Source organism: Micrasema longulum, unplaced genomic scaffold (genome assembly GCF_059751315.1).
Source record: "Micrasema longulum isolate JH-2025_06_02 unplaced genomic scaffold, ASM5975131v1 h1tg000993l, whole genome shotgun sequence".
In the NCBI taxonomy this organism is placed as follows: Eukaryota; Metazoa; Arthropoda; class Insecta; order Trichoptera; family Brachycentridae; genus Micrasema; species Micrasema longulum.
This window is the reverse complement of record NW_028278181.1, coordinates 401,385-426,492: the sequence shown is the minus strand read 5'-3', so window position 1 is coordinate 426,492 and position 25,108 is coordinate 401,385. Positions and strand designations below refer to the sequence as shown.

At 34.1% G+C, this 25,108-nt stretch overlaps 1 protein-coding gene across 5 annotated transcripts in view; it reads right to left on the bottom strand.

Moving 5' to 3' along the window:
- The window catches only part of LOC148277704 (inositol polyphosphate 5-phosphatase K), a 38,524-nt gene that overhangs the window by 6,476 nt on the left and 6,940 nt on the right, over positions 1–25,108 (bottom strand). For 2 of the 5 annotated variants that reach the window (XM_088232530.1, XM_088232532.1), the window contains exons 5-12: positions 24,047–24,222; positions 22,246–22,482; positions 20,230–20,383; positions 13,669–13,812; positions 11,585–11,777; positions 10,625–10,798; positions 5,015–5,075; positions 581–931 (exon numbers count right to left, since the gene is read on the bottom strand). In XM_088232530.1, coding sequence (XP_088088656.1) covers positions 5,020–5,075; positions 10,625–10,798; positions 11,585–11,777; positions 13,669–13,812; positions 20,230–20,383; positions 22,246–22,482; positions 24,047–24,222 — 1,134 coding nt within the window. In that variant the 3' untranslated portion in view covers positions 581–931; positions 5,015–5,019. Of the gene's footprint in view, positions 1–580; positions 932–5,014; positions 5,076–10,624; positions 10,799–11,584; positions 11,778–13,668; positions 13,813–17,544; positions 17,744–20,229; positions 20,384–22,245; positions 22,483–24,046; positions 24,223–25,108 lie in introns of those variants that run through there. The other 3 variants (XM_088232531.1, XM_088232533.1, XM_088232534.1) reach the window with 3 other exon arrangements.

The following is a 25,108-nucleotide window of genomic DNA, read 5'->3' as shown; positions in this document are numbered from 1 at the left end:
CAACCATCCTGACCCCTAGGGATGCTGTCATTTGCATTATTTGTTTTTTCGAAAACTGTCAAGTTTTTTACTATCATACATATTGCAGAAAACCTAAGAAATATGGGATTATGTTAAGGAAAATCAATGACCGTCATAACTGTAAGCAAACGAAAGATATGAACAGAAAATTAAAAATTATTACTTTCATCTCTGGTCTGGGGAGACCTATGGGGGCATTAAAAAAAACTGGTAGCGGAGCATAATATAGATAAATACTGAAACGACATCTCCAATAAACAAATTGAAGGGTGAATCCCTTTGAAAATTGCGTAGGCACGTATTATCTATTTCCGATACTATTTATAATTTTTATAAAGCTATTTTCTTTATTAGATAATTATATTGAAACTTCGTGGTTAATTTTTACCGCGTGTAAGGAAATATTTTTTATGACCAATTTCCCATAGCACTGAACTTCCCCATGAATGTCTGTTACATTCAATAAACAAAAATAGTAACAGCTGGAAAAAAAAAATATATTGTTATGTAAATGTAAAAAATATGTAAAAAGGGAGATGGTTAGTAAAAAATTCAAGACTTTAGAAACAGCATACCATTTATTTAAACACAAATAGAGTTAGAAACAATTACATTCACTAAATATTGTATAATATTGTGCTTAGAATACTGGGTCATAACATGATTGCAGGAACTTATGTGTAGTCAAAATTAACAGGTTTCTAAAACAGGTTTTCTTTCTGGGAAGATTTTTGGAAACAATATGTACCTAAACAAAATTAGTAATTTGGGAATACAAAAAAATTATTTGCCGAATGTATAAAATGAAATAAATATATCAATATAACCGAGGAATGTGATTAAAGGTTTCAATGCCATTTTGAGTTCTCTACATTGTGCCAACGTAGAATTTAAAGGTGCAATCTGTAAGCTAAAGATAATTATTGTAAATAAATTTTAAAATCTTGCAGAGGACAGTAAAATATCTGTAATAAAAATTGAAAACTTCATTAAAATATTTTATTCAACACTATATTAAAACACAGATTTACTTTACTGTACATAACCCGACTGATAAACAAAAAAACTCCCAGAAAAGTAACCAAATATATGCTCATAAATAAAATTTATTATGCTAACACATTCTTAACGCTGAACATATAGCTTCAGTATTTTAGAGTTGTTTCTTAGTACAAATTAGAGATGAAATGGATAATAGTTCAATATCCGGCCGGATACCTAATATTCATTTAACTGAAAAAAAATTATGGAATCAACACCACTTAATTGATTTATTGATATCGACTGTGTTCAAGAAAAAGGAAGTAACCCTCATTGTTTGAAAAATTGTATTTGTTTCTTTAAAATGTTTGTCAGTGTTCAGTATACATACACCCGTGAAAAGAATTTGACCCCCAAATAAAAAAATGTTCATTAAAAACTATTTTTTAATTAAAAATATATTTGCATGAAAAAATAAAGAGCAGGGGATGAAACTACTCAAAACCATTATAATTATTTAATTAATAAACTTATAAGCAACGAGTATATTGATACGGAACTCTAAGTGATCATCTTATGGATATTAAAATTTTTGTTTTTAACTATGAGAGAAATTGAGTACAGGGGTGTCTTTATTATTTTATTATATATGATAGCCGGATATCCGGCTTAGGGGCTTGCCGGATATCTAGTATCCGGCCAAACCACTATTTGTTTCATCACTAGTAAAAATAACGGGACCCACCATGCTAAGGGGAGGTGACCCCGACAGAAAACTCATCAAAGAAGGCAACGGGAAACCACTCTTGTTATTTCCCATGATATTACTATATCACTATTAAGAAGTGATTGGCAACGCAAAGGACACTTTAAAGGCACAAGAAAATGATAATATGGCTAGGAAGTGCAACTGACATAAAATTATAATATACCAGATGGCGCGTAGAATCAAGTTTGCATACGTGTCCAAAAGTCAAAGTGGAAAAATAATCGAATTCTTGAATATTATTTTTGAATTTGCTACTTACACGTGAAATGTGATCCCACCCTGTTCCCTTTTAATCCCAGCAGTATTTTGACACTTAAAAATGACACAACATGGCATAATTTAGTTTAAATCGGCAGTTGCGTACTAAGCGATGTCTACAGAGTAACTGATGGGCAAAACGTAAAACTTCTCATTTATGAGTAGTTTAGTCAGTTTCAGTTCGGATAAAACATGTAACTTTATAGTAAAAACGGGAAGTAATATTTGAATAAAATATCAATATTGATTAGCATTAGATACACATTGTTTTCAATAGTAATGATTAAAACAAAATGGATGCTTAATGCTGACAGAAACAATAAGTCTAAGTGACAGTATTTCAGATTGGTAAAAAATATCATAGGTAACAAATTTTCTACATATAAACATTTAAAGCAATATCATATTATACACTCAGGCGTTTATCAGTTAAGAACTTCAAAAACAATAATTTGGCAAGAAAACATATATATTAAATATTACCTAGTGACTCCTAACTTTTTTACTATTTATTTAATGTCTGCCTTTTAAAGAAAAACAGGTTTGAACTAGTCAGGCAAACAGTATGTACTTCATATAAGAAATGTGTTGAAATAAGATTAATAAAAAAAAAAAGTTGTACACTTTATTTTAGTGCGAAATAAAGATTATTATTATAATAACTTTACAATATGCAGTTTTTGAGGAGTTAATATTATTTAGTAGATGATGTTAATTTTTATTAAGACATTTTGACAAAGTAAACAAACAACTCGCAAATAAAGTTTTATTATGAGTGATGACAAAGCAGAAGGATCGAAATAAAATTTTAGTGAATGAGAAATTGTAAAAAAAAACTAATTAAAATCACATAAATTTGATTATATATGCATTAATAACTTTAAGTATACATTTGAATGTTGATTAGATTGTGCTAACTAGTTACATCGATGCACCATAATGGCCTTTTACACACAAATGTAAATTGACGTAAAAAATATTAGTTTAAAAAACATACTATTAAATTTTGTTTGTTTTAACAATTTGTATAATATAAACGAATAATACAAAAAAACTTAGGGAAACAATTGTAAAATTAAGTAGCAAAACATATTCGTTCTAACAGGTACAATGTAAACAAAAAGTTGGATATAAAAATATTGGAAGGAAAGAAAATTATATAATCAATAATTTTCAGTAGATATTCCACGATTGATAAAATGAATATTGAAAGCGTAATTTTTAAATAAGAGTAAGATACATCCATCCCTAGATGCGAGTTAAACATGTCAAATATTAAATATTTTAAATGTAATTAGTTGGTAGAATTCAATTTAAATTCTGTCTCTTAGGTCTAAAAGGGCCAATGAAATATTATAGTTTTTTCTTGCCAACATTTTCTAGAGGGTTGATGTCAATAAAAAAATACATGTATACACATACAAATTTAATGTGGTAGTGTTTTTTTATTGAAAATAGTTTTAAACACCTCAAACAGCTTATTTATAACATCACAAAATAGCTGTAAAATTACTCTGCCATGATGTTGTGATTAACGACATTGGCCTTTTTAGACCCGAGCCACAGAATTATTGGTAAGGAATCCAAAATAAAATTGCAATAGATTTAATAAAACATTTATTTATTCATATATGTAATATAAATCACCTTCTTAGGGCATTTTAAAACTATAACGCGTCATATTATAATTATAGTCTTGTGTACTAATAAATAAATATAGAATTAAATAGAGTGAAATTTTATTTTGGATATCTTACCAATAATGTCAAATATTAACTGAATCTATACTAAAATGAGATGAACTCGACAATACAAGCTAAAGGGGGACATATCCCTCATTGAACATCATTATAAGATCATACATATGTATGAACTTAAATTGAACATACATTTTTCTTCAATCAATGATATTTAGCATAAATCTGCTTGTATTAACATTAATTAACACAATATCGATAGTAACTAAGTAAATGATAGTATTTTGAAAATGAATTTGATTTATTTTTAGCTAACATGACATGTATTGCTATATGTAATTCATTGTTTTAATCTCCAAACACAATCTTACAAAGCTGGACTCGAAAATGACTAAATTTAAATTCGCGCGAACAACCAAAGGAAACAGTACAAACTAATTTACAGTGGCGAGCGTGGCAGACACAGATATTTCAATGTTATATATTTTTCTAACATAAAGTAGTCTCTGGAAATGACATTTTTTATTCCCGATTGTTTCTTTTCATAATAAAATGGGGGTTTATAAGTTGATTTGATTTAGGATAAAAGTTTTCTGTTCTGACACGTAAAAGAGATATCTTTAAATTAAGTCGGCGTAGAGATGTCACCTGTGCTTGAAATGTCTGGCATCCATAGGGTTAAAGACATTTAAGAGTTGATTATAGACATAACTTTCTTATGTCATATGATTTGCACAAAATTTACTAAATATAATCCTGAATTCAAGTAAAATTATTACCAAGTGTAATTTTTACTTAATTTATCAGCTCTACGGAAAAGCTGTTGTATTCAAAATACGATAGTTTACATAGCTGTCATCGATATGATTGTATGTATGATAAAGAAGTACACTCAGACTCACAATTTTTGTGTCTTGTACAGAGTGATTTTGTTAATTCCTTTCAAATAACTCATAAGAATATGGTCTGACCTCTCTCATACATGTTACTCAGCAGCTTCACTGATGCTACAGACATCTCCTCGGACCCCTACTTGTAATAAGGTTATGATGAAGTAACAATCCACGATTTCTGTCAGTTGCAACTGACTATGCACTGATTTATATACGGGTTAGTAATTCAAATTGCATTATGAGAGTAAAACCAACAACTTGATGACAAAATACATCATTTTAGTGACATTTAACAATGATTGGCACATTTAACAGTAAACATGATGATTAAAACAAAACCAAAGCCATTTAAAATAACAAAATTACCACAAACACTTATTTTTTAATTTACTTACATAATCTAAACTTTGTGACGTGGTTGATCAGGGAAAACAGATTGTTTTTGGATTCGGTTTCCTAGGAGCAAAAAGATTGCTTTATACATATTTACAAAAAGACATAACAAAAAGATATATTTGATTTTCATCACAAGTTTCAAACTTTAATATCATATAAATATTTTTAGCTGCAAAATAAGCGCAGTACTCTGTGATAAGCATATGAAAGTAAAATTATTTTAAAATATCAAATTTGTTCAACTTATTTAAACTTATTAAGATAATAATAATAACATAATAAATCATGGATGATTTGTTTCATAAATATTTAAATTCCATTTAACAAAATACACATTATAAAATATGTCAAATAAAAGTACAAAGCATCGAGGGATTTAAGAAATCATTGCGCAAGCTAGAGTAGGCACAAAAAATATCAACTCAGAACTCAGAATTATGTTTTTTTAAATAATGCAACAATAAATGCATTTGTTTTTTGTATTTTCATTCATCCCTAGATGATAAATATCGTTTTATTAAAATTAATATTTAAAGCACATTAACTGTCTATTCATCACATTATCGTGTTTATAGATTATTGTTACTTGACTGGTCCAAGACTTTTATTTCATGGATGGAACGGAATAAAAAAATACACATTTGAAAAATTTATGAGTAATACATTGTGGGAGATACATTTGTTGTAAAATTAATCCAAATTCTAAAAACTACTAGAATAATATGGTTAAATATAATTAATTATGCATATATATGGTAACACATACTCATAATTAGATGTTTTAAAAATTGCAGTGCTGACAAAGCTAAACATTAAAAAAACATACCTGCCTACCCTAATCAGGACGGTTATATTTTATTCTAAAAAATCTATATAATCTCACCCGCATCAATAAAGGTTTCAGCTCTTTAACTTCACAAAAATCAACAATGAAAGTACTCCCTCCAGATATCTGAAAAACCATTTTAACCCTTTCCCAGTGTCGTGTCCAACGACTATTATAAAAATAAACCAACAATGATCGGAGCTTAAACAAATTTAAACATAATAATAAAAAATAAATCGCCATTTTAAACAATTTAAAAAAGTCTAACCGTCGTTCGAACCGAACTACACTATCCAGTCCTTTAACGTACGGGCTGGAGCGCCAACCATTCCCCGCTGGACCTTGGACAAGTGCGCACGTCTCTCCCGGAACCCAGTAGTTCCCGTGCGAAGCGTAGAAGCTTCTAGAACTTTGTTCATACAAAAAATGTGCCGATCATAAAATGTTTCCTCAGTAAACCTGCTTGGTGGGTAAGCAATAATAACGTTCAATTAAATAATAATACTCGCCTTTTCATAATAAGTTCAGTGCATAATTCGCTACTCTTTTACAGATAAATAAATCAAAGCAACGCTCGTTTGAAATAGCGTCCGTTAAAACAAGCCGTTTTGTTATATCGACGACTCTCCATATTGTAAGTATCTTTTAAAGTACGGATCTATTTGTTTAATCTTTTGTAATTAAATGCTTATTCTAGCATGGAGCGTCTCGTTACCCCCACACTAACTGGGTGGGTCAAACGAGGGGCTTGGATGCGCGGCAAGGCGGGCACGGGCCACATCCTACGGGGTGATATTGACGGGAAGAAGGTGCGCACTTCTAGATATAAGGGGATAGACGCTGTCTTCTATAGTGACTCGACGATCGAGGAGGAGTTAAAAACTGTTACTCCGGAGAGAATGATAGATATGCAAAAGAGCGAGGGGGTAAGATCCGGGCGGTCGTTAAGACTTCTAATCAAGTATACAGGAAGATGGACTTCCTGTCCGAAATATTTGAGAGGGGGTTGTTCGGCTCCCAGACCAGTACCCTCTTTGCCGGCTCTGGCGGTAACGAGCGTATAGACGCCGAGTATGTTGACGCTGCTGGTCGAAGCGCTGAGATCAAGGTTCCACTTGAGCAAAGTGGCTTCGACCGTGCGAGACCACTGCTCACATCAGACTCAGTACACCAACGAGTATGAACAGGTCTTCTCCGCACTATGGGACTCTCTAACTTGCCCCTCCAACAGGATAGAAGTTGATGGCCAGGTGTTACGTTGGGAAAACGGTATCCCAAGCGGCTGGAATCGGACGGCGCTGCTGGATACGATAATCAACATTGCCACCTTCCGAGTCAACGCCCACTATGTTACTCTATACTAGCATATTCCCGCCCCTATAATTTGAATGGTAGCGCAGGGGGATGGCGTCTTGTTCACCACAGACTACTACCTCTGCGTCCCTGCTATCATTCATATGTACACGCTAATGGGTTACGAGGCGCACCCCCAAAAACCATGTGAGTCGAGGGCAGATCGTAGTAACAGAAGTAACACGATACCGAGTTTAAAATTGACGTACTTTATTTATTAGTTAAAAAACTTATTTTATGTATATTATTTATTAGTTTAAACACTCATTTTGTTAGTGACCATGAATCTATAGACTCTATACTTGATTTATACTTCAGCTACAAACCTTTTTGATAGTAAATTACTCACATACGCTGTGTGCACCGCGTAGTAGTGCTGTCGTAGGCGCTCACAGACATATGTGAGCACCGCGATGAATGAGTTAAAGTTATTTTTAATTTTAAAATTTCATTAATCACGATTTTAATTGAATTTAACTCTACTACTTTCACTGCCCCTTTCACTGTGAGTTTAGAAAATTATATGAAGGGCCTTTGTCGGATATTGTTTTTCTTCCTCATGTCCATGGTAGCAGTAAAGCGAGTAGTACTTCCTCCCTCGTCAGATTATCAAAAATCAACAGATGAAAGAACTGAAAGGAATATGGATGTTCAAAAATAGGCAGAATGGTGAATGTTACACAGTGTGTAAAGTGGCCACTTAAACCAGCCAATGACAGGACAAACCCTGTAAATGCCTAGACTTCTATATTCCCTTTTCTAAATTTTTTTCATCTCTAATGTAAAATATTAATCTTCTACATAATATTTTAACATATTGCATTAATTAATACCATAAATTCCTGGAGGACAAAATTTTGTAAAGTGAACATTGAAAGAACATATTTCAATACTATCGTATCTTGAGCACGATAAGACGCATCGGAGGATAAGACGCACCCCAAAAATGATCTACCAATTTTTAGAAAACAAATAATATTTTGGACGGTAAGACGCATCGGACCATAAGATGCACCCCAATTTTTAGATGAATTTTCAGAGTAAAAATGTGCATCTTATGGTCCGAAATATACGGTAACTTTTTAATACCAGGCAAGTCAGTTATGTGATAAAATGCTATGATTATGTCTTAATATTTCCATGCAATTTTCCTCTGTTAAATTTGGTTAGTTAACAACATTACACTCGGCACCAGATATCATTTTATTCATGTTCTTGTATTGCAAGTGAATTACACATATTAATTTAGCCAATAAACAATAACAATAACCAGAGTGAAAAAGGTATGTAAAACATCACATTAATTTTAATATGCAATAACGTATTCTTATTGAAAAATTTAGAAGCAGACATTTATTAGTGAATGCTCTTTTGTATCTTGAGCATTAAAACATGTAAATATTGAAACGTACAAGTTTTCAAAATACATATTATGTTAACAATGTATAATGCGTTACATTTATTAATAACGTTGAGCATTCGGATAAATTCTAGATGATTTAACTTATGTACAGAGTGCATTGTACAAAAATACTTTTTTTAATATGTAATAGGTACTTACATTCCTTACTAACTTACCAATTTGAACTCAAGTAAACACCGTGTAGAATAAAGTTTGATAAAAATTCACAATTTTCTGTAGTGCAAGAAATTCACTGTATTTTATATTATGTATAATAAAGCAATTATTAATACCAATTTCAGGGTTTGATTACTTCACGAAGAGAGCTATTATTTTATCTATATATCACTCGTGTGATCTTTTTATCTGCTAGTCTGTTGAAAAAATTACAAAATATGTCGTGCTTATTTACTTCATATTTCTCTGCAAACAGCAAATTGATTATAAAAATATATACTTAATTATTACTTAGAGTTTCTAAAGAATAGATATGTCTCAGCCGGATTTTCATTATAGCAAGAATAAATATTGGCTTGCCAAACAAAACAGCTCCGTGTTGTAAAAGCCACATTGTCAACATGCCAACATTTTACGATTTGCCACTATTTAAAATTGTTTTATCTATTTAAATTGACGAAGATTTTGGATCTTTTGCTAAGAGGGTAAGGTTAAGTTAGATTTTATTGTGCATGTTTCATCAATTTTTCATTTAAAAAAATCTTTCACTCTTCCAAAACATTAAGCTCACTGTTTAAACTTGGATATTACACACAATTAGCTTTCGCAGTATTTAATAAAAATTGCGGTACAGTTTTGCTGCATGACACCATTGTTATTTAATGACAACGACGTGTGACACGCAACACCTCAAGTGATAGGAAAGAAAACTAATGTACAATCGGGAGCGATTTATATCCAGCCAAAACATTATGGTTGGCCGGATAGAACGAAGAAATATATCATTCATTTGGTGAATGCTCGTCAGTACGATACGGCATATCACAATCGATTCTTTTAAAATACGGAGCCGTTTTATAATTTGCCTAGCAAATGTATTCCAGCAGGCTGCGACATATAGATTTGATATTATTAGCTGTGTAATCGTGAATGGCCATCAACAAACAAATTGACACGGTAAACATTATATTTTTTATAGTTAAGTTGGAATACTTGATGAGTAGATAAAACTATGTCAATGATCCATAATAGGGAAATATCACATACTGCAAATACCGATAAAAATATGTGAAATTGATTTAGAAAAACTACTTGAATTTTCAAAATCAATATGGATATTGTGGAGAAATGTTTTCATATATAACTTTTAAAAAAAATTATTGAAAAATATGTCCCTACAAAAATGCGACATATTTGGCCTTGATAATTGTGATGTCAAGATTCGTGACAATTTTCTATTTAAATTTAAAAGGTCACAAAGAAAGTTTAAAATTTAACCGTATCGTGACATATTAGGGGCGTGGCCAATGCAATGGACTGTTTTCGCGGGGATTCAAAGTTATAAATTAAAAAATATTTTTTATGCTACTGACAAGTAGTAAAAAAACTTTTTTTTTACTCAACAGTATTTCATAGACCCTTATTAATTTAAAATTGTAAAAAAACGCGATATTTCCCTATTAAATGCAACTAAAGTAGGTCTAATATTTGTGCTTGCAGAGGGTTTTAACAACTTGTTACCACACATATAATCGTATTAGTATAATTTATAAACATTATTGAAGTATTCATACGTTTAAGCATTTCTAGTAAAAGCAGATGTTTCGAATACCACGTAGAGTTAATAGTGAGAAACCCCAATGGTCCCAATAATGTAGTTAACTGTGGATACCAAATAAGTATCTATAAAGGTTAGTAACAATATCACTTATCAAATTTGATCGTAAACTGTTATATTTTTATTTGTTCACTTGTAAAACTTGCGCCCCAGAGCTGCCAGATCTGGCGAGCTCGGGACGAAGGTCCTTAATCAGTCGATGCTAAGGTCGTTGAGCATGTTAAACTTCAAACCTGGCACGTGCAGGTTACTGAAGTCCTTCAAGATGGAGTCCATCCCCCGCGCCTCCTGTCCGCTGGACGAAGCCCCCGAAGCGGAGGGAAGCTGCTCTTCGCTCGGCGGACGTTCTCGGGAAGGGCTACGCTCCTCTTCCTCTTGGACGCGAGCCTCAAATGGATCCGATATTCCTGGAATAGAAATTCATATTACTAAGTTATGTCTTAAAATCTAAATGCCATGGAAGGGTTGCTCTGCATAAGCTGGTAAAGAATGGCCGGTGGAGAGGTGGCTCGGGTTTTCCCAGTCAGACATGGCTCTCTCTGTCTACTAAAGAACTAATGAACTAACATACCTTACCACCATCACAATAATTGAAAAGTTTAGATTGATGGTGAAAGACAAATTTATTACATGTGCTGACTGAGGTATGCTGACTGTGATAGTGCTGTGCTATTGAAAACAGTAAATGTAAATCCTCAAAGCGCAAATCTTTTAAGGACAGGCTTTGAAAAAACAAAAAAGTTTCATTCTGATTTTGAAAAAATAAAAATCTGTTTCCTATAGCTTAAGCAAAGTGGATATAGATAGGTAACGTTCTATAGGGGGCGGGAGGAGGGGGGGGTGTAGAGAATGCATTACTAGCACGAAATTTATGTACTAATAATGTGCTGGCAATGCTTTCTCTGCCTCCACGAGAATACCAGCCCTAAAGAGAAGGTTAAACATAAAATACATATTAGACGATAATGTATCATTGATTGTGTGTTTTTTAAAATATTTTTTATTTATATGGAAGTTGCATTTATTATATACCTTGCTTATTATGTACAAGGTTTACAATTCATAAAAGTGGATTTTTTTGCATTTAATAAGCTTCAATGAAATATTTAAGTGTGGGGATCAGGAGGGATATTCTATAGAGGGCCAATAAGGAACTTTAATTGATTGTGTATTGATACAAATGTTGCACCAACCTAGCAAACTCCGGACATCGGATGAGGGTTGACTGAAGTACAGAAAGCGGTACCAGCCGGGACTGCGTACTCCGGAACCGACAGGGAAGCTGAACACTACCGTGCGGGATTGATTTCCTCCGGGAATTATAGCGCTGCCCACTTTGGTCACATACTCGTACGTTATGTAGTCTTCCAGGTTGTCAAAGTCCGCCTGGAGAAAACATTAAGGTATCCTAAATAAGATATTTGCTATAAACCAGGGATTTTATGATAAAACAGGAGTTATTTAGTATTATATTAGAATCTTTTGAATACGGTTTTTTAATTAATGGGTTTCTGGTTATTGTACACTGTGAAATTAGCACTCTGCCACATTTCTGATCTCATTGCAACATCCATCATCAGGGTTGATTCTGCTACACTTAAAAATTTAATTTAATTTAATTTTTCTTCCGTAAATCAGCTTTACATGGAAGAATATTGGACATCTTGTATACGCATCTGTGTGCGGACGGATGAAGAATACAAATCTGCGTGTGAAATAGAACCAGAACCCAGGACAGGTGTTTTGGACTTGATGGCTGCTGTCAGGTAAAAATCCCAAATAAGGAAATCGAGTGGAGATAAGCCCGCCTCGTATAGTGGTCGGTGGTTGGCGCGTTCGCCTACCATTGATAAAGTCCTGGGTTCGTTTCCTGGCAGGGTGGACGTGAAATATTGATTTCAAAGGTTGGTTAAACTGTAATATTTCGTTGCTTCTTTGAAGAGTAGGACTGTTCATCTTACTTTTATGTAACGAAAGAGGAATGATGTATAGGTAAAATGTATTCAAAATTTAAAATATGTTTAATATCGATTGCTTAACAAAATAAAATAGCTTAAGTTGATATTTTTAATTAAAATTATTTCAATAGACCAAAAAAATTGATTGAGTGTTCAAACAAAAAGAAATGCTATACTTAAATAATAATAATATTAAATAATATACTTCACATTCGCCTAAAGTCAGGGGACCATTCCTAGAAAAATCGTACTATTGGATGTTCACATATGAAGACTGGAGGGAAGAAACACGCTTAGTCAGTTTGATTATGGATTTGAGTTAAATATGCCAATTTGTCTAGCCAGGGCAAATCACTAAAACAAGAGATTAAGCAATGCGGAAATACAGCCCTCAGAATATTGGTTGTGGCTCGGGCAGTATGCGCCGTTGATTCATCCTGTTGGAACCACTTGTTTGCCAATCCCAAAATTCTCTGTAAAGAGCGGATTGATGCCCAATTACGTGGCACGTCGTCTGGTCGATACTCCAAGATCCTCTGCGACATCTTCAGCCACAGCTGGGATATTCTCAGCAGAGCGGCTGCTCCGGGGTCGGCCAGGTCAGGCAGCATCTCATGTTGTCCCATACACTTCTAGGCGAGCGACTAAATGCCGCAATGCTTATCCAATTGGTGTCGGATGACTGGAAAATCTGCGCCTAAATTCACGCTGCGCCAACACCACCGACGAATTATTCCGCGAAAAAATCGAAACAATTTTTCCACATTCTCAGAGAAGTGTGGCGATTCATGTCTTGTTGACGTGTATTTTGTATCTGTTCACTTCACAAATGTCAAAGCAGAACTAACATTTGCCGCCATTTGCAAAAGTTATGGCATCTTCCGATAGGGTGATGACTTTTGTGTCACCTTATATTATGATTAAAAACTAAGGGCTCCCTGATCGTTCCCCGAATTACAAATTACTTCGGAGAGTGAACATTGAATTGCGTTATTCCAAGGTTGTTCAATTATCTCCCAAAAACCATCATTAACATGAAAGATCTTCAAATTAAAAAAAAGAACTGAAGAAATATCTTCTAAATGCTTTATAGTGCTTGTTAATAAATCAATTAATATAATAATGTAAAATAACCCTGTTATAAAAAAAAAATGTGTCCCACCGAAAAGTCTTTAGATTAGTGGGTAGCAAATTGTTATACATTTGTATTTTAAATTATTGAATAAACGCTGCTCTGCAGCACTGAAACTGAAATGTCATTTTTAAAAACTCTGTACAATACAGTGTCAGTTAAGATTTTAAAAAATTGTAAAATTTACCTCATAGACAGCAATCCAATCATTGGGATAAACGAGAACATCACTCGAGAGAGTATACTTGGCGATGAAATCCGCATCTCCGATAAACCAAACACTACTGATTGGTGCAAACTCAACACAACGTTCTGTATAGTTGGAGAACACCTAAAATGATAATAAATTCATAAGAATTTACATTGATAAAGCCGGGAAAAGCTGGTGGGGGAAAAGGGGGAAATTCTCAAAGGAACAAAACTGATTTAATAATATTTTATTAAAATAAAACTACTTTAAATTGCTGCGTTTGATTTCACAGTCACTGTTATCAATATGTATCTTTTTTTGCAGGAGCCATCTTCAGGTTAAACAGTTTACCCCGAAGACGGCACATTAAAACAACTTTGTTTTTAACCACTTATTTTTATTACCAACCGGTTTTGAAGCTACACAAGCTTCTTTTTCACACTTTTATCCCCATTTTATAATTTTAACAGTTTCTACTAAATATCATATCAAATCTAAACATATGGAGATAATCATTCGAGGTGAGGGAAGAGAGGGACTGAAATTCGATTGCTTTTTTAATTTTTAAGATTTCCAAGTTGCCTAATGTTTATAATAATAACAAAAAAATAATAAGTAATCAAATAAACAATAATTCCTATAGTCCACAACTGTCTAGTTTTAATCATCACCATCATTCCCTTTCCGTACCTAATGGTGCATAGGGCACTGGATTAGTACACCAATCGCAGCGTATATTAATCATTTCTGTTACATGAAGGTAAGGTGATACAGTGTAGATATTTAGTTAATTTTTATTTCTTAAAAATAAATATGTTTTTCAATATTTTGTTGAAAAATTCAAATATTATAATATACCAACGATTTGTTCATACACCACTGATTTTCTTAAATTAAACCGTTTGGGTAGGTAAGAGGAAATTACCTTCAGGCAATATGCCCGCCCTTATGCATATGTATGTAATGATGATCAGTCTTAGGCCTCAGGTGCCAGTCCAAGGACTATGCAATATTCTAGAGTAAAAACACCAACCATGTCGGGAATCAAACCTGAGACATCTTGCATGGTAGGCAAACGCACTGACCCGTGCTCCACGAGGCCGACAACTTTAATTTAGACGGCCGTCTAGTTTTAGAAATAAGGAAACAAATTATTGCATTCCAACCCCTGTCAGAGAAATTTCTTGCTAAAAACCAAAAGCTTTTCTGCGCATTTGTCGATCTGCAAAAAGCGTTTGATAGAGTTGACAGAGAAAAATTATGGAAGGTGTTATCGAAGTACTGAGTAAGCGGAAATCTAACACGTGCTATTGCTTCTCTGTATAAAGACAGCACAGCATGTGTTAGGGTAAACGGATCATACACATCGTGGCTTGACATTCATAAAGGAGTGAAGCAAGGATGTGTTATGTCACCATGGCTGTTCAACGTGTATATCGATAACTATAACAATTATGGAAGGTGTTATCGGAGTACGGAGTAAGCGGAAATCTAACACGTGCTATTGCTTCTCTGTATAAAGACAGCACAGCATGTGTTAGGGTAAACGGATCATACACATCGTGGCTTGACATTCATAAAGGAGTGAAGCAAGGATGTGTTATGTCACCATGGCTGTTCAACGTGTATATCGATAACTATAACAATTATGGAAGGTGTTATCGGAGTACGGAGTAAGCGGAAATCTAACACGTGCTATTGCTTCTCTGTATAAAGACAGCACAGCATGTGTTAGGGTAAACGGATCATACACATCGTGGTTTGACATTCATAAAGGAGTGAAGCGGGGATGTGTTATGTCACCATGGCTGTTCAACGTGTATATCGATAACTGCATGAAAGAACTGAAAGGCTTAAGAATGGGAGCAAAAATGGGTGATTTAAAAGTCAATTGTCTTTTGTATGCTGACGATGCTGTACTCCTTGCTAACAGCAAAGAGGAACTGCAATTCTTGGTAGCAAAGGTCTACGATGTATGCGAGAGAAGCGATTTGCTGATGAATGTCGATAAATCGAATGTGATGGTTTTTGAAAGAAATGAAAGTATGACTAAATGTGAAATCACTGTGAATGGAGTTATACTAAAACAAGTAGAGATATTTGTGTACCTGGGAAGTATGTTCACTAGGGATGGAATGACTGAGAAAGATATTGAAAGGAGGGTCAGTGCCGGGAACAGAGTGAACGGTGGACTTAAATCGACCTTGGCAAATAAATGCTTGTCACAAGAGGCAAAATTGGCAGTCACAACGGAGTCCTGGTCCCGTCCCTGATGTATGGGAGCGAAGTATGGATTTGGAAAAATAGGGATGAAAGTAGGCTGAATGCTGTCAAAATGCGATCTCTCAGGCGAATGTGTGGTAAAACTATGTACGATAGATGCGCAAATGTTGAGATCCGTACATTATGTAAGGCTGAGACAAGCATTATCGACAAAATCAAGAAAGGAGCTCTGCGCTGGTTTGGACATGTAGAACGAATGGACAGCGAGAGAACGGCTAAGAATATTTACAATGCGAATGTTGATGGATGCAGAAATAGAGGAAGACCGAGAAAGACATGGCATGACCAAATCCAACAAATACTTAAAGATGGACATGTCAAAAGTCGGAATAATCGGCGCGCGTGCATGAGAAGATGTATGAATGTAGAGGAAGCGAGATCTGTATGCAAAGATAGAGTGTTGTGGCGTTCTATCCTCTCTGCCTACCCTTACGGGGAAACGGCGTGATGGTTTGTTTGTTTTGTTTTTGTTTGAACCCCTGTCACCCCCCACTTCACACCTTCACAAAAATAAAATACCACATGACACAAAGACTTGACTTATCCTATTATGCCATTGTTAAAATTATAAAATAGGATAATATTAATAACTCTAGTATACCTTCATAAGGAAGCTTGCGTAGTTTTGACACCGGTGAGTAACAAAATATATATTAAGTGGTTAAAAACAAAGTTGTTTTATTTTAACTAAAGTAAATTAGTTAAAAGCAAGATCAACCTTCTATAAAATGCAGAAACTCCCGTGCAACCGAAATCTGAGACTAAGCACAAGATGGAGAGAAATTAAAGCTTATGTATTGCCAAAGTTGCTATATGGAGTGGAGGGTTGGACTCTTAAAGTTTCAACGATGAACAAAATTGGGGCCTTCGAACTTTGGTCGAGTAGAAGAATACTTCGAGTTGCATGGACTGATTGTGTCTCCAATGAAGCGGTTTTAAGCATTATGCACAAAAAGAGTTACTGACCACTGTCAAAAGAAGAAAAGCTTCATACTTTGGTCACATATTCCGCAACGAAAAGTTTGCCCTTCTTTAACTTGTTACGGAAGGGAAGATAGAGGGCGGAATATGGGATGGAAAAGAGCATAATGGCTCAGAAATCTCAGACAGTGGTGCGATAGGCAGAAAGCAGTAGCGGAATTCAGAACGATGGTCGCCAACTAAAGCGGCAAAAGAAGAAGTTAAAGAAAGTGGTTCAAATTACAGATGGGTATTTTGGTTATTTAAAAAGAGTAGCATTAGCAGTTACTGTTTCATAAATAATACTGTTTCATGAAACGGTTTCTGAATAACAGTTTAGAGCAGTGTGGGCAAAAAATCTGGAACAAGCAGCCGGTGAAATAGTCTCATAAAAACAAATTAATTAAACTACTTCTTGTAACAAAAAACTAGTTGGGATATGTGAAACTACCACGACTCCTTCAACAAAAATAAAAAAGTGCAAAGTGCAAAAGTGCAATTTTCTAGCCACATTATTTTTAGAAACATCTTCACGAGGCAGTTTAATTTGTGAATTAATGACTGGTTTTTCTGTTTCATTTTTTTGTGAAACCGTTTCAGCCGTTTTGTGCGAAAAACTCTTTCATTTTTTGTTCTAAATAGAAATTTTATGATAAGATTTGTATTATTTTTGGTTATGTTACAAATGATATGTGAGAATAATGAGTAGACATTAATGTGTTAATTGTTAGTTACTTACAATGGTTTGTTCTGGAATGTTGTAGGCCTCGGACGAGCCATCTGAATAAGATTTTCCAAAGGTCGTGACAACAGACTCCTTTGTGCGTATCTGTTACATTAATTTCAGATGCGAGAGTAGAATAAAAGCAAATGAAAAGTTTGATAAGCGGCCATGCACAGTTGTGAGAGAGTTTGTGTTTATTAAATTGAGAAAAAGATCTTTGGAGAGGTGTTGTGTAACTCGAGAATGAAGAAGAAAATAGCCAGAGTAAAGAAAATCACCTGAGTTTTAGAAAAAAACTAACTGTTGTGAAACCACTTGAATTTGTTAAAAACATTACTATGCATGGTATTTCAGGGCCAGACCGCAAAATTTCAGAGGAACATTCCTCACGGTAAATTAAAAAAAAAATCCTAATATCTTTTTTTCAAAATCAATTTTATTTGCATAGTTTTTTTAAAAATATAATTTGAAAACGGAGACAATCCTTAATACCTTGGACTAGGATCCCTTCCTCAAACCCCTACGACTCCCACACCCAACCGCTTCCCTAGTCGGCATTTAGTGCAAATCGATTTATTAGGCAAATATGTTTTTATTTCTTTAGTTATAAAATAAGATTTTAAAAAAAATAAAGATTATAAACTTTGATTGGGGTGAATATTTGTATGATAATGTATGGAAAAAAAATGGGACCTGAAGATTTCAGTTTTACTGTATATTATATGATTAATTAAAGTTATATTAAATTTTATTTTGATGGGATTTCTAAAATAATGAAGGAGTTTTATTTCATATGAATCAAAGGAAAGGTTTGATTCAATTAGTTTATAACTACATACAACTCGTCGCTTTGGTTGGATAAGGCTCTGACATATTGGATGAAAATAACTTTTTCATAAGAAACCATTTTTTTCGCTTTTTTATATATTTAAAACTCTCGTGTCACCATATAGAGGGGCAAACAAGTTCTTTCCTCAATAGTTGGAGAGCGCATGAACTAATCCAAGATAATCCAATAACGTCAGTCAACACACACGTTATTAAGGATGCTTACTGCCGCTTAATCTACAATGGAAATCGACTCACCTGTTTGAAGTGTATCCCCTCGCTCCAACAGATATTATAAGGGAAAATGATGCGTTTGTTAACTTAATTCTCGATTCGTCTTTGTGTATCAGGATTGGATATTGGATGCAGTGATAATAATGCCATTAACACTTTTTTAGCGATAACTATATAAAGACAGCGGTAGGCGTATTATTTTTGTTTTCAGTAAAATACAAAAGCTGTCAGCTTTATTTTTAAATGTGGAATTTAAAAATTATTCTAATGCAGAAGGTATTGCCAGGCTGCTCAGGTTTTATTACCTTAGTTATGAATTTTCAGCCAGCAATTGTTTTATGGATTGTGAGAAATCAATTTTGTAATATTTTACACCTCATATCTCAGAATATGGAAATGTTCAGTTAGAACCTTATCCAACCCAAGTGATGAACTGCAGACGGAAGAATCTGTACTTTCCGAAACTATAATATAGTAGAGCTTTTAATAAACTCAAGTGTTAAATTCAATAAATTAATATGTATTGTTTTTTCGTATTTTAATGTATGTATTTATATGTACACATTGTTAAAAAGGATGATGATTATGTGAATATTCACGGAGTTAAAAAAAAGTGATCTTTGTTATAAAGGAATTCATTGTACCAGAATAAACTAAGAAAAACAGAGAAATATAAAATACCTAACAACAGTTACCTCACTCTAAATTTCATGAAACTAAAAATGGAATCTATTGCGGAAAAAAGTATACAAATAGTTTAATTATAAGATACATACATACAACATACAATAAAAAATAATTAAACAACAGACGGATGCTTAAAAAATAATAATAAGTTAAATATGCAAAAATGTTCCTAAATATATTTTCTATACGTACAACTACAGCACATTTCTCAAAAATATTATTGGGGCCTTAATAGAATAATGACAATGATATACAAAAAACAAAGAAATGGTGGCACAATTATGAAGCTTTACCCCCCCATTAAAAAACAGCTGTTATATTGAATTAATTAGGTTTTTTCAGGTGTTTATTTTTTGACCGATTCTTTTGACCAGTCTGTTTTTTTGGTTGGCTGGAAGATATCGCTTATAGCAATAGGGCAAAGTAACTATTCTTTGTACTTGAAGATTTGAAAAATAAAACATGCTATTTTTATCTCTGAAAACATTTACCACTAGATTGTACGGCTTTATCTAAGAACATCCTGTAAAAATATTTCTTTTAGTTGTGCCAGTGTTATTTCATAAATTTGATCTATTTTTGAAAATTATGGCATAGTATCATAATTATTTTACTTTAACTTTTTGTGACGAAATGGCCCCAATTCATTTTGATCAAATTCTGACGTAGACACTTCTATCAACCCCCAAAATATTTTGATTGAAACTTTGGTATGTAACAATCAGAGATAAAGGTTTTGAAATAATGCATCGTTTTTCGAGACATCATTTCAATGGTACGTTTGAAAATAAGAAGCTGAAGAGTTTGTAAATGATGCATGCTGTGAAAATAAAGATGTATACCTTAATTATGAATTCTGAAACCACTGGTTTGTGATCGCTGATAGTGTACTGGGGTAAACTATGATAATTTAACTGATCCGCTTTAAGGGTAACATTTTCATAGTTGTCCGGAACTACTTTGTACAGAATTCTGTCAGTCCAAGCTGGTCTTCGCCTGTGAAGAAAAATATTCATTGATAGACAAACAGTTTATAGATAGAAGTTTATTCAATAAAATAAATAAACAACTTTGTTTTTAACCACTAATTTTTTTATTTTTTTTTTCACGGACCAGTTTCAAAGCAAACAAGCTTCTTCGTCAAGGTTTACGTAACTAATGAATTGATTCCTTTTTTATTTTTATCATGTTCACTAAATACTACACGTGGACCCAAAAAAATAAAGTAATTTTTTCCTCACACGGGTGGTAATTTGATATAACTATTTTCGAAGTTAGACAGGAGAGGACTAAAAGAAATATTGTTTATTTGGTTATTAATTATTGTTTTCTTATTATGAATCGCTTTTTTAATTTCTAAGATTTCTAAGATTTCTAAGTTGTCTAATTTTAATATTTTATTTTCAACATGAAATACTTTTAATCCAGTGTTGGAGTTATGATTATTTTCCATCAGATCATCTAAAATTATCTGATCAATATATATGAAAATAATCATAACTTCAATAAAGACATCAAATATAAACTTTGTAGAAGTTTATTTATTTATATTATTAACACTAATGTGTGCCGGGGGTTCCCTAGACAGCATATTTTTTTCAATAAGTTTTTTGTTAATGTTGATTTTTTAATCATAATCATTGGCGGGAAAACGAATTCCCACGTGGGTGCGGGGCGAGAAATAGCGGGGGCGAAGCCCTAGGGCTTCAACGATATAGTGGACTGTATTTTTTAAATTTTAATACTCGTATATTGGTGAATATCTTTGATATGTGGTATGCAATGTCAATCAGTCACAACTCCAACAAATGAAATGGGTCTGGAATGGAAGCTACTAACCTGGTTCGTTCTTGATGGAATTGCGGTCCGACTGGTCAATTGCGAGCGGCACCAACGCTAGGATAGGCCCCCAATCTGGAGCTGAACACTGGTGGTTGGTGGAAACAAATGGTGATGCGGCACACGTTTGGCGAAAAAATATACAACACGAGGTCTTGCTGTGGCGGGTTATCAAGGGATACTGGAGGTGGGAAGTGAACAGTTGTGGGTAAAGGATATTGAAGTGTAACAATAATCGACAAAGCATACCCACATAATTCGCAACCAATCATACCCCCCCATTATTTTATTATATAAATAAAAGACGAGTGATACTTTAATCCACAAATTTGGAATATCCAGTGACCGGTTTCATCGCTTTCGCGACATCTTCGAGACTGGTATCTTTATTAAAGGGTTCAATGTATTTATACAAAACAGAGGTAAGGATAGATAATTCAAAGTTATGTGAAAGTAAATTAAATAAAGTTATTTTTATCTTAAGGATCATTATAAAAAAAAATTCTTCGGGTTAACTAATGAGTTGATATAATGAAGTTGAGTTAACCCGAAGAAAAAAAAAAAATTTTCATGGCAGATCTTTGGCGCACAAGCGACTGGTTCTTCCATCATGACAACGCGCCGGCCCACACTGCTATCTCCGTAAAGCTGTTTTTGACCAAAAATGGCATGACACCAATTGATCACCCCCCCCCTACTCACCGGATCTAGCCCCCTGTGATTTCTTTTTGTTCCCCGGACTCAAAAGGGACACGAGAGGAAAGCGTTTTGCCACTGTGGAGGTAAAATAAAAATCGCTGGAAGGCCTAAAGAACATCCCGATAAGTGAAATAAAAAAATGTTTTGAGCAATGGAAGGATCGTTTGCAGAGGTGCGTTGTGGTCAAGGGAGAATACTTTGAAGGTGATCAAAATTTGGTGTAAAAATATTAAAAAGTAAAGAAGTTATGACAAAATTCCCGTTTTTTTTGGGTCCCCCCTCGTATATAAATAAAATAAAAATAAGAAAAAAAAACATACTTCTCATCGTATTTGCTGGTGCCTATTTCAAATTTAAAGGTCGGAGGGAACCTTGGCAGAGTTTCCGTAAGTTCTGAAAAGGCGTCTCCGCTGGCCATTACTCCTCGGAGCTGGTCATACTGCAGCAGGCTGCTGAAGTCCTCCTCCGCAGCCAGAATACGTGACAGGACCTGCTGGGATGACTCCGGAGCGCGTTCTGACAGGCGGAAGTTCAGGTCCCCAAGCCAGAACACATAACTGAAATATTTTTATAATTCAAGTTATTTACTTAACACAGACAAGAAAAAAAAAAAAAAGAAGGATTTGTTCTGCGTACTGCCAGGGTTTTTGAAAATACCCGCATACTGAGAACTCTTTACAACTCCTTGGTGCGAAGTAGACTCGAGAGTGGCTCGATGATTTAGGGGCCACATGAACTGAAGCACTCTCTTATGATAGAAAAAATAAAAAAAAAGTTTTTTGGATATCTCTACATGAGAGTGCGGGTATTATCATCGGCTCTACCCGACCGAGTTTTTCCAGGGAATGCTCGGCTACAACAGTTTAAAGACTAGAAGGAATGTGTATTTGACTACGAATTTTTATCGATTGTTGCGCAGTATGATAGATAATTCTGAGATTATGATGAGCATTGGTTTGTATGTTCCTGATAATAACCTAAGACAGCGTCAGCATAGATTGTTTCATATTCCGATATACAGGACCAACCTGCCGATGCTTATGCCTGTTGGAAGGGCTACCTCTATGCTAAACAACATCGCTCTTGATATTGATCTGTTCCATGTATCCGAAGGGGTTTTCCGGAGCAGGATTCTCCTACTATATTGACAAGAGTCTCTTTATGTATTTTTATAATATGTATGTATAAAATTTTAGTTTGTAATACATGTATTATTTAAAATAAATAAATTGAATTGAATTCAAATTAAAATGATTATAAAATTAATAAAAGCCAACGGGAAAATGATCAAGATACACTGCAGATGGTGTGCCAATGCTGTGCACTATGCATAATTAGATGCGAAAAAGTGCATCATGAGGTAAGAAGAAGAGAAAGAATGCTGGAAATTCTGATGTCAAAAAAGGTAAATGTTTAGGAAGGAATTGTTTACACCCGTAGCGATTTTTCATATAAAATTACCCATGTCAACAAAAGCATTTTTTCCATTGAAGGATCGTCATCGACTGTCTTCTAGGACGGTGGGAGCCCCTGGAGGTATGAAGAAGAGGCAACTTGGGTTAAGGCTCACAAAACACTTGTTATAGGAGACTGCTGTGTCCGTTTATGAACTTCAATGTTAGAAATGAAATCGAACCAATCGAAACTCCTTAAGCACTAATTCTCAAAACTCAGAAGCCAAGATTTGCAGAGAGTACCAACATTATACAAGAGTTAAATAATCGGCACTTCGTTATGGCTGAATATAGACCATTTCCAGATAGCATGCGTTGTGGTAAAAGTTGCTCCAATAATTCCTAGGCGGGTTGAGAGCTCTTTGTGCAAGCCACCATCCGCAGTTATGTAAACTCCTTAAAAGTATTTAAAGATGTCAACTTTCTCGATCCTCTGCTCATTATTATAGAGGGCGATGACGACAGGATTTGTTGCACATAATCTGGATATTTTTAGTATTAACATTAAGACCCAGACGAACGTAGTTTTCTTGCAGTCTCAACTTGATGAATACCAACAGACTTTTCAAGAAAAACCGCATTGTCTGTCTATTCTAAGTCGCAGAGCTTTATGGGGTATTCACTTGATTTAATTTTTGATAATAATTGTCATTTTTAAGGAACTCACTCATGGAACATGATGTTGGAGGTGTCTCTGATGTGGAATGTATTGGATTTGATGATGTTATTATAATCGGCCACTCTCTCATCCAACTGGTGGTCGTGCGGAGACAGGTGCGAGTTCACAACACATATTGAGCAGCCGTAGACACTAAGGCGTACACTCACAGCTCCTTTATTTCCCTGTAAAGAGGATGAGAAAAAATGTAGTACGTATCATTGGAGGTAAAATAATTACAAAAGAGATGTTAGATAATATGGACTTGAATACTCAGTGTTTCCCGACAGGTTATCTTAGCCTTTTTACATCGGACAATACTTCAGCCAACTTCATTGTGAAGCTCCACTATTAGGCTTGAAATGACAGTATATTTTATTCCGCCGAAGTGTAAATAACATATTTTTTAATAGCATATTGTATGTTGAATTTCGTGCCAAAAAGAGCAGGTATTTGAGAGAATGTTATATTTATAAAAGGAATTTTACTGCAGGTTTCGACACATTAAATACAATGATTTTGTTTGAAAGAATCTCACCTGTATGATAGAAGTCTCAGCTCTTGTATTTATTTATTTTACAGAAACAAACAGTCGACAATGATATAATAACATAAAAAAGATACGGCTGAAGGACAAACCAGCGAAGTTTCTAAATAAAAATCATACATACTAAATTGTGGTACAACAAAAGGGTGTGTTTATGTGTATTTGTATGAGAGTAAGTGTATAGCAGGGACGAAGGAGCATATGAAGCAAGTGAGGCTGAGCCACACTAAGAATTCATTGCTATTCACGTATGTATTTTAATTCGCATTATATCAACACATTATGAAGATAAAAAACTAGCAACCAATATAAAAATGCTCAAAGATGCCTACAAACATGGTCCGTACTGTGTTATTTACTACAGATACCTACTTAACATTTACGCATATTATACTTATCCTTAAAATCTGAGCTTCACTAGAAATTTGGTATCAAAGACGCCACTGGTGTTTAGGTGTGTTTGTGTGTATGTGGGAGTAAGTGTTCAAGTGTGTGTAAGTGTGAGCATCATTAAATAGCAAGCG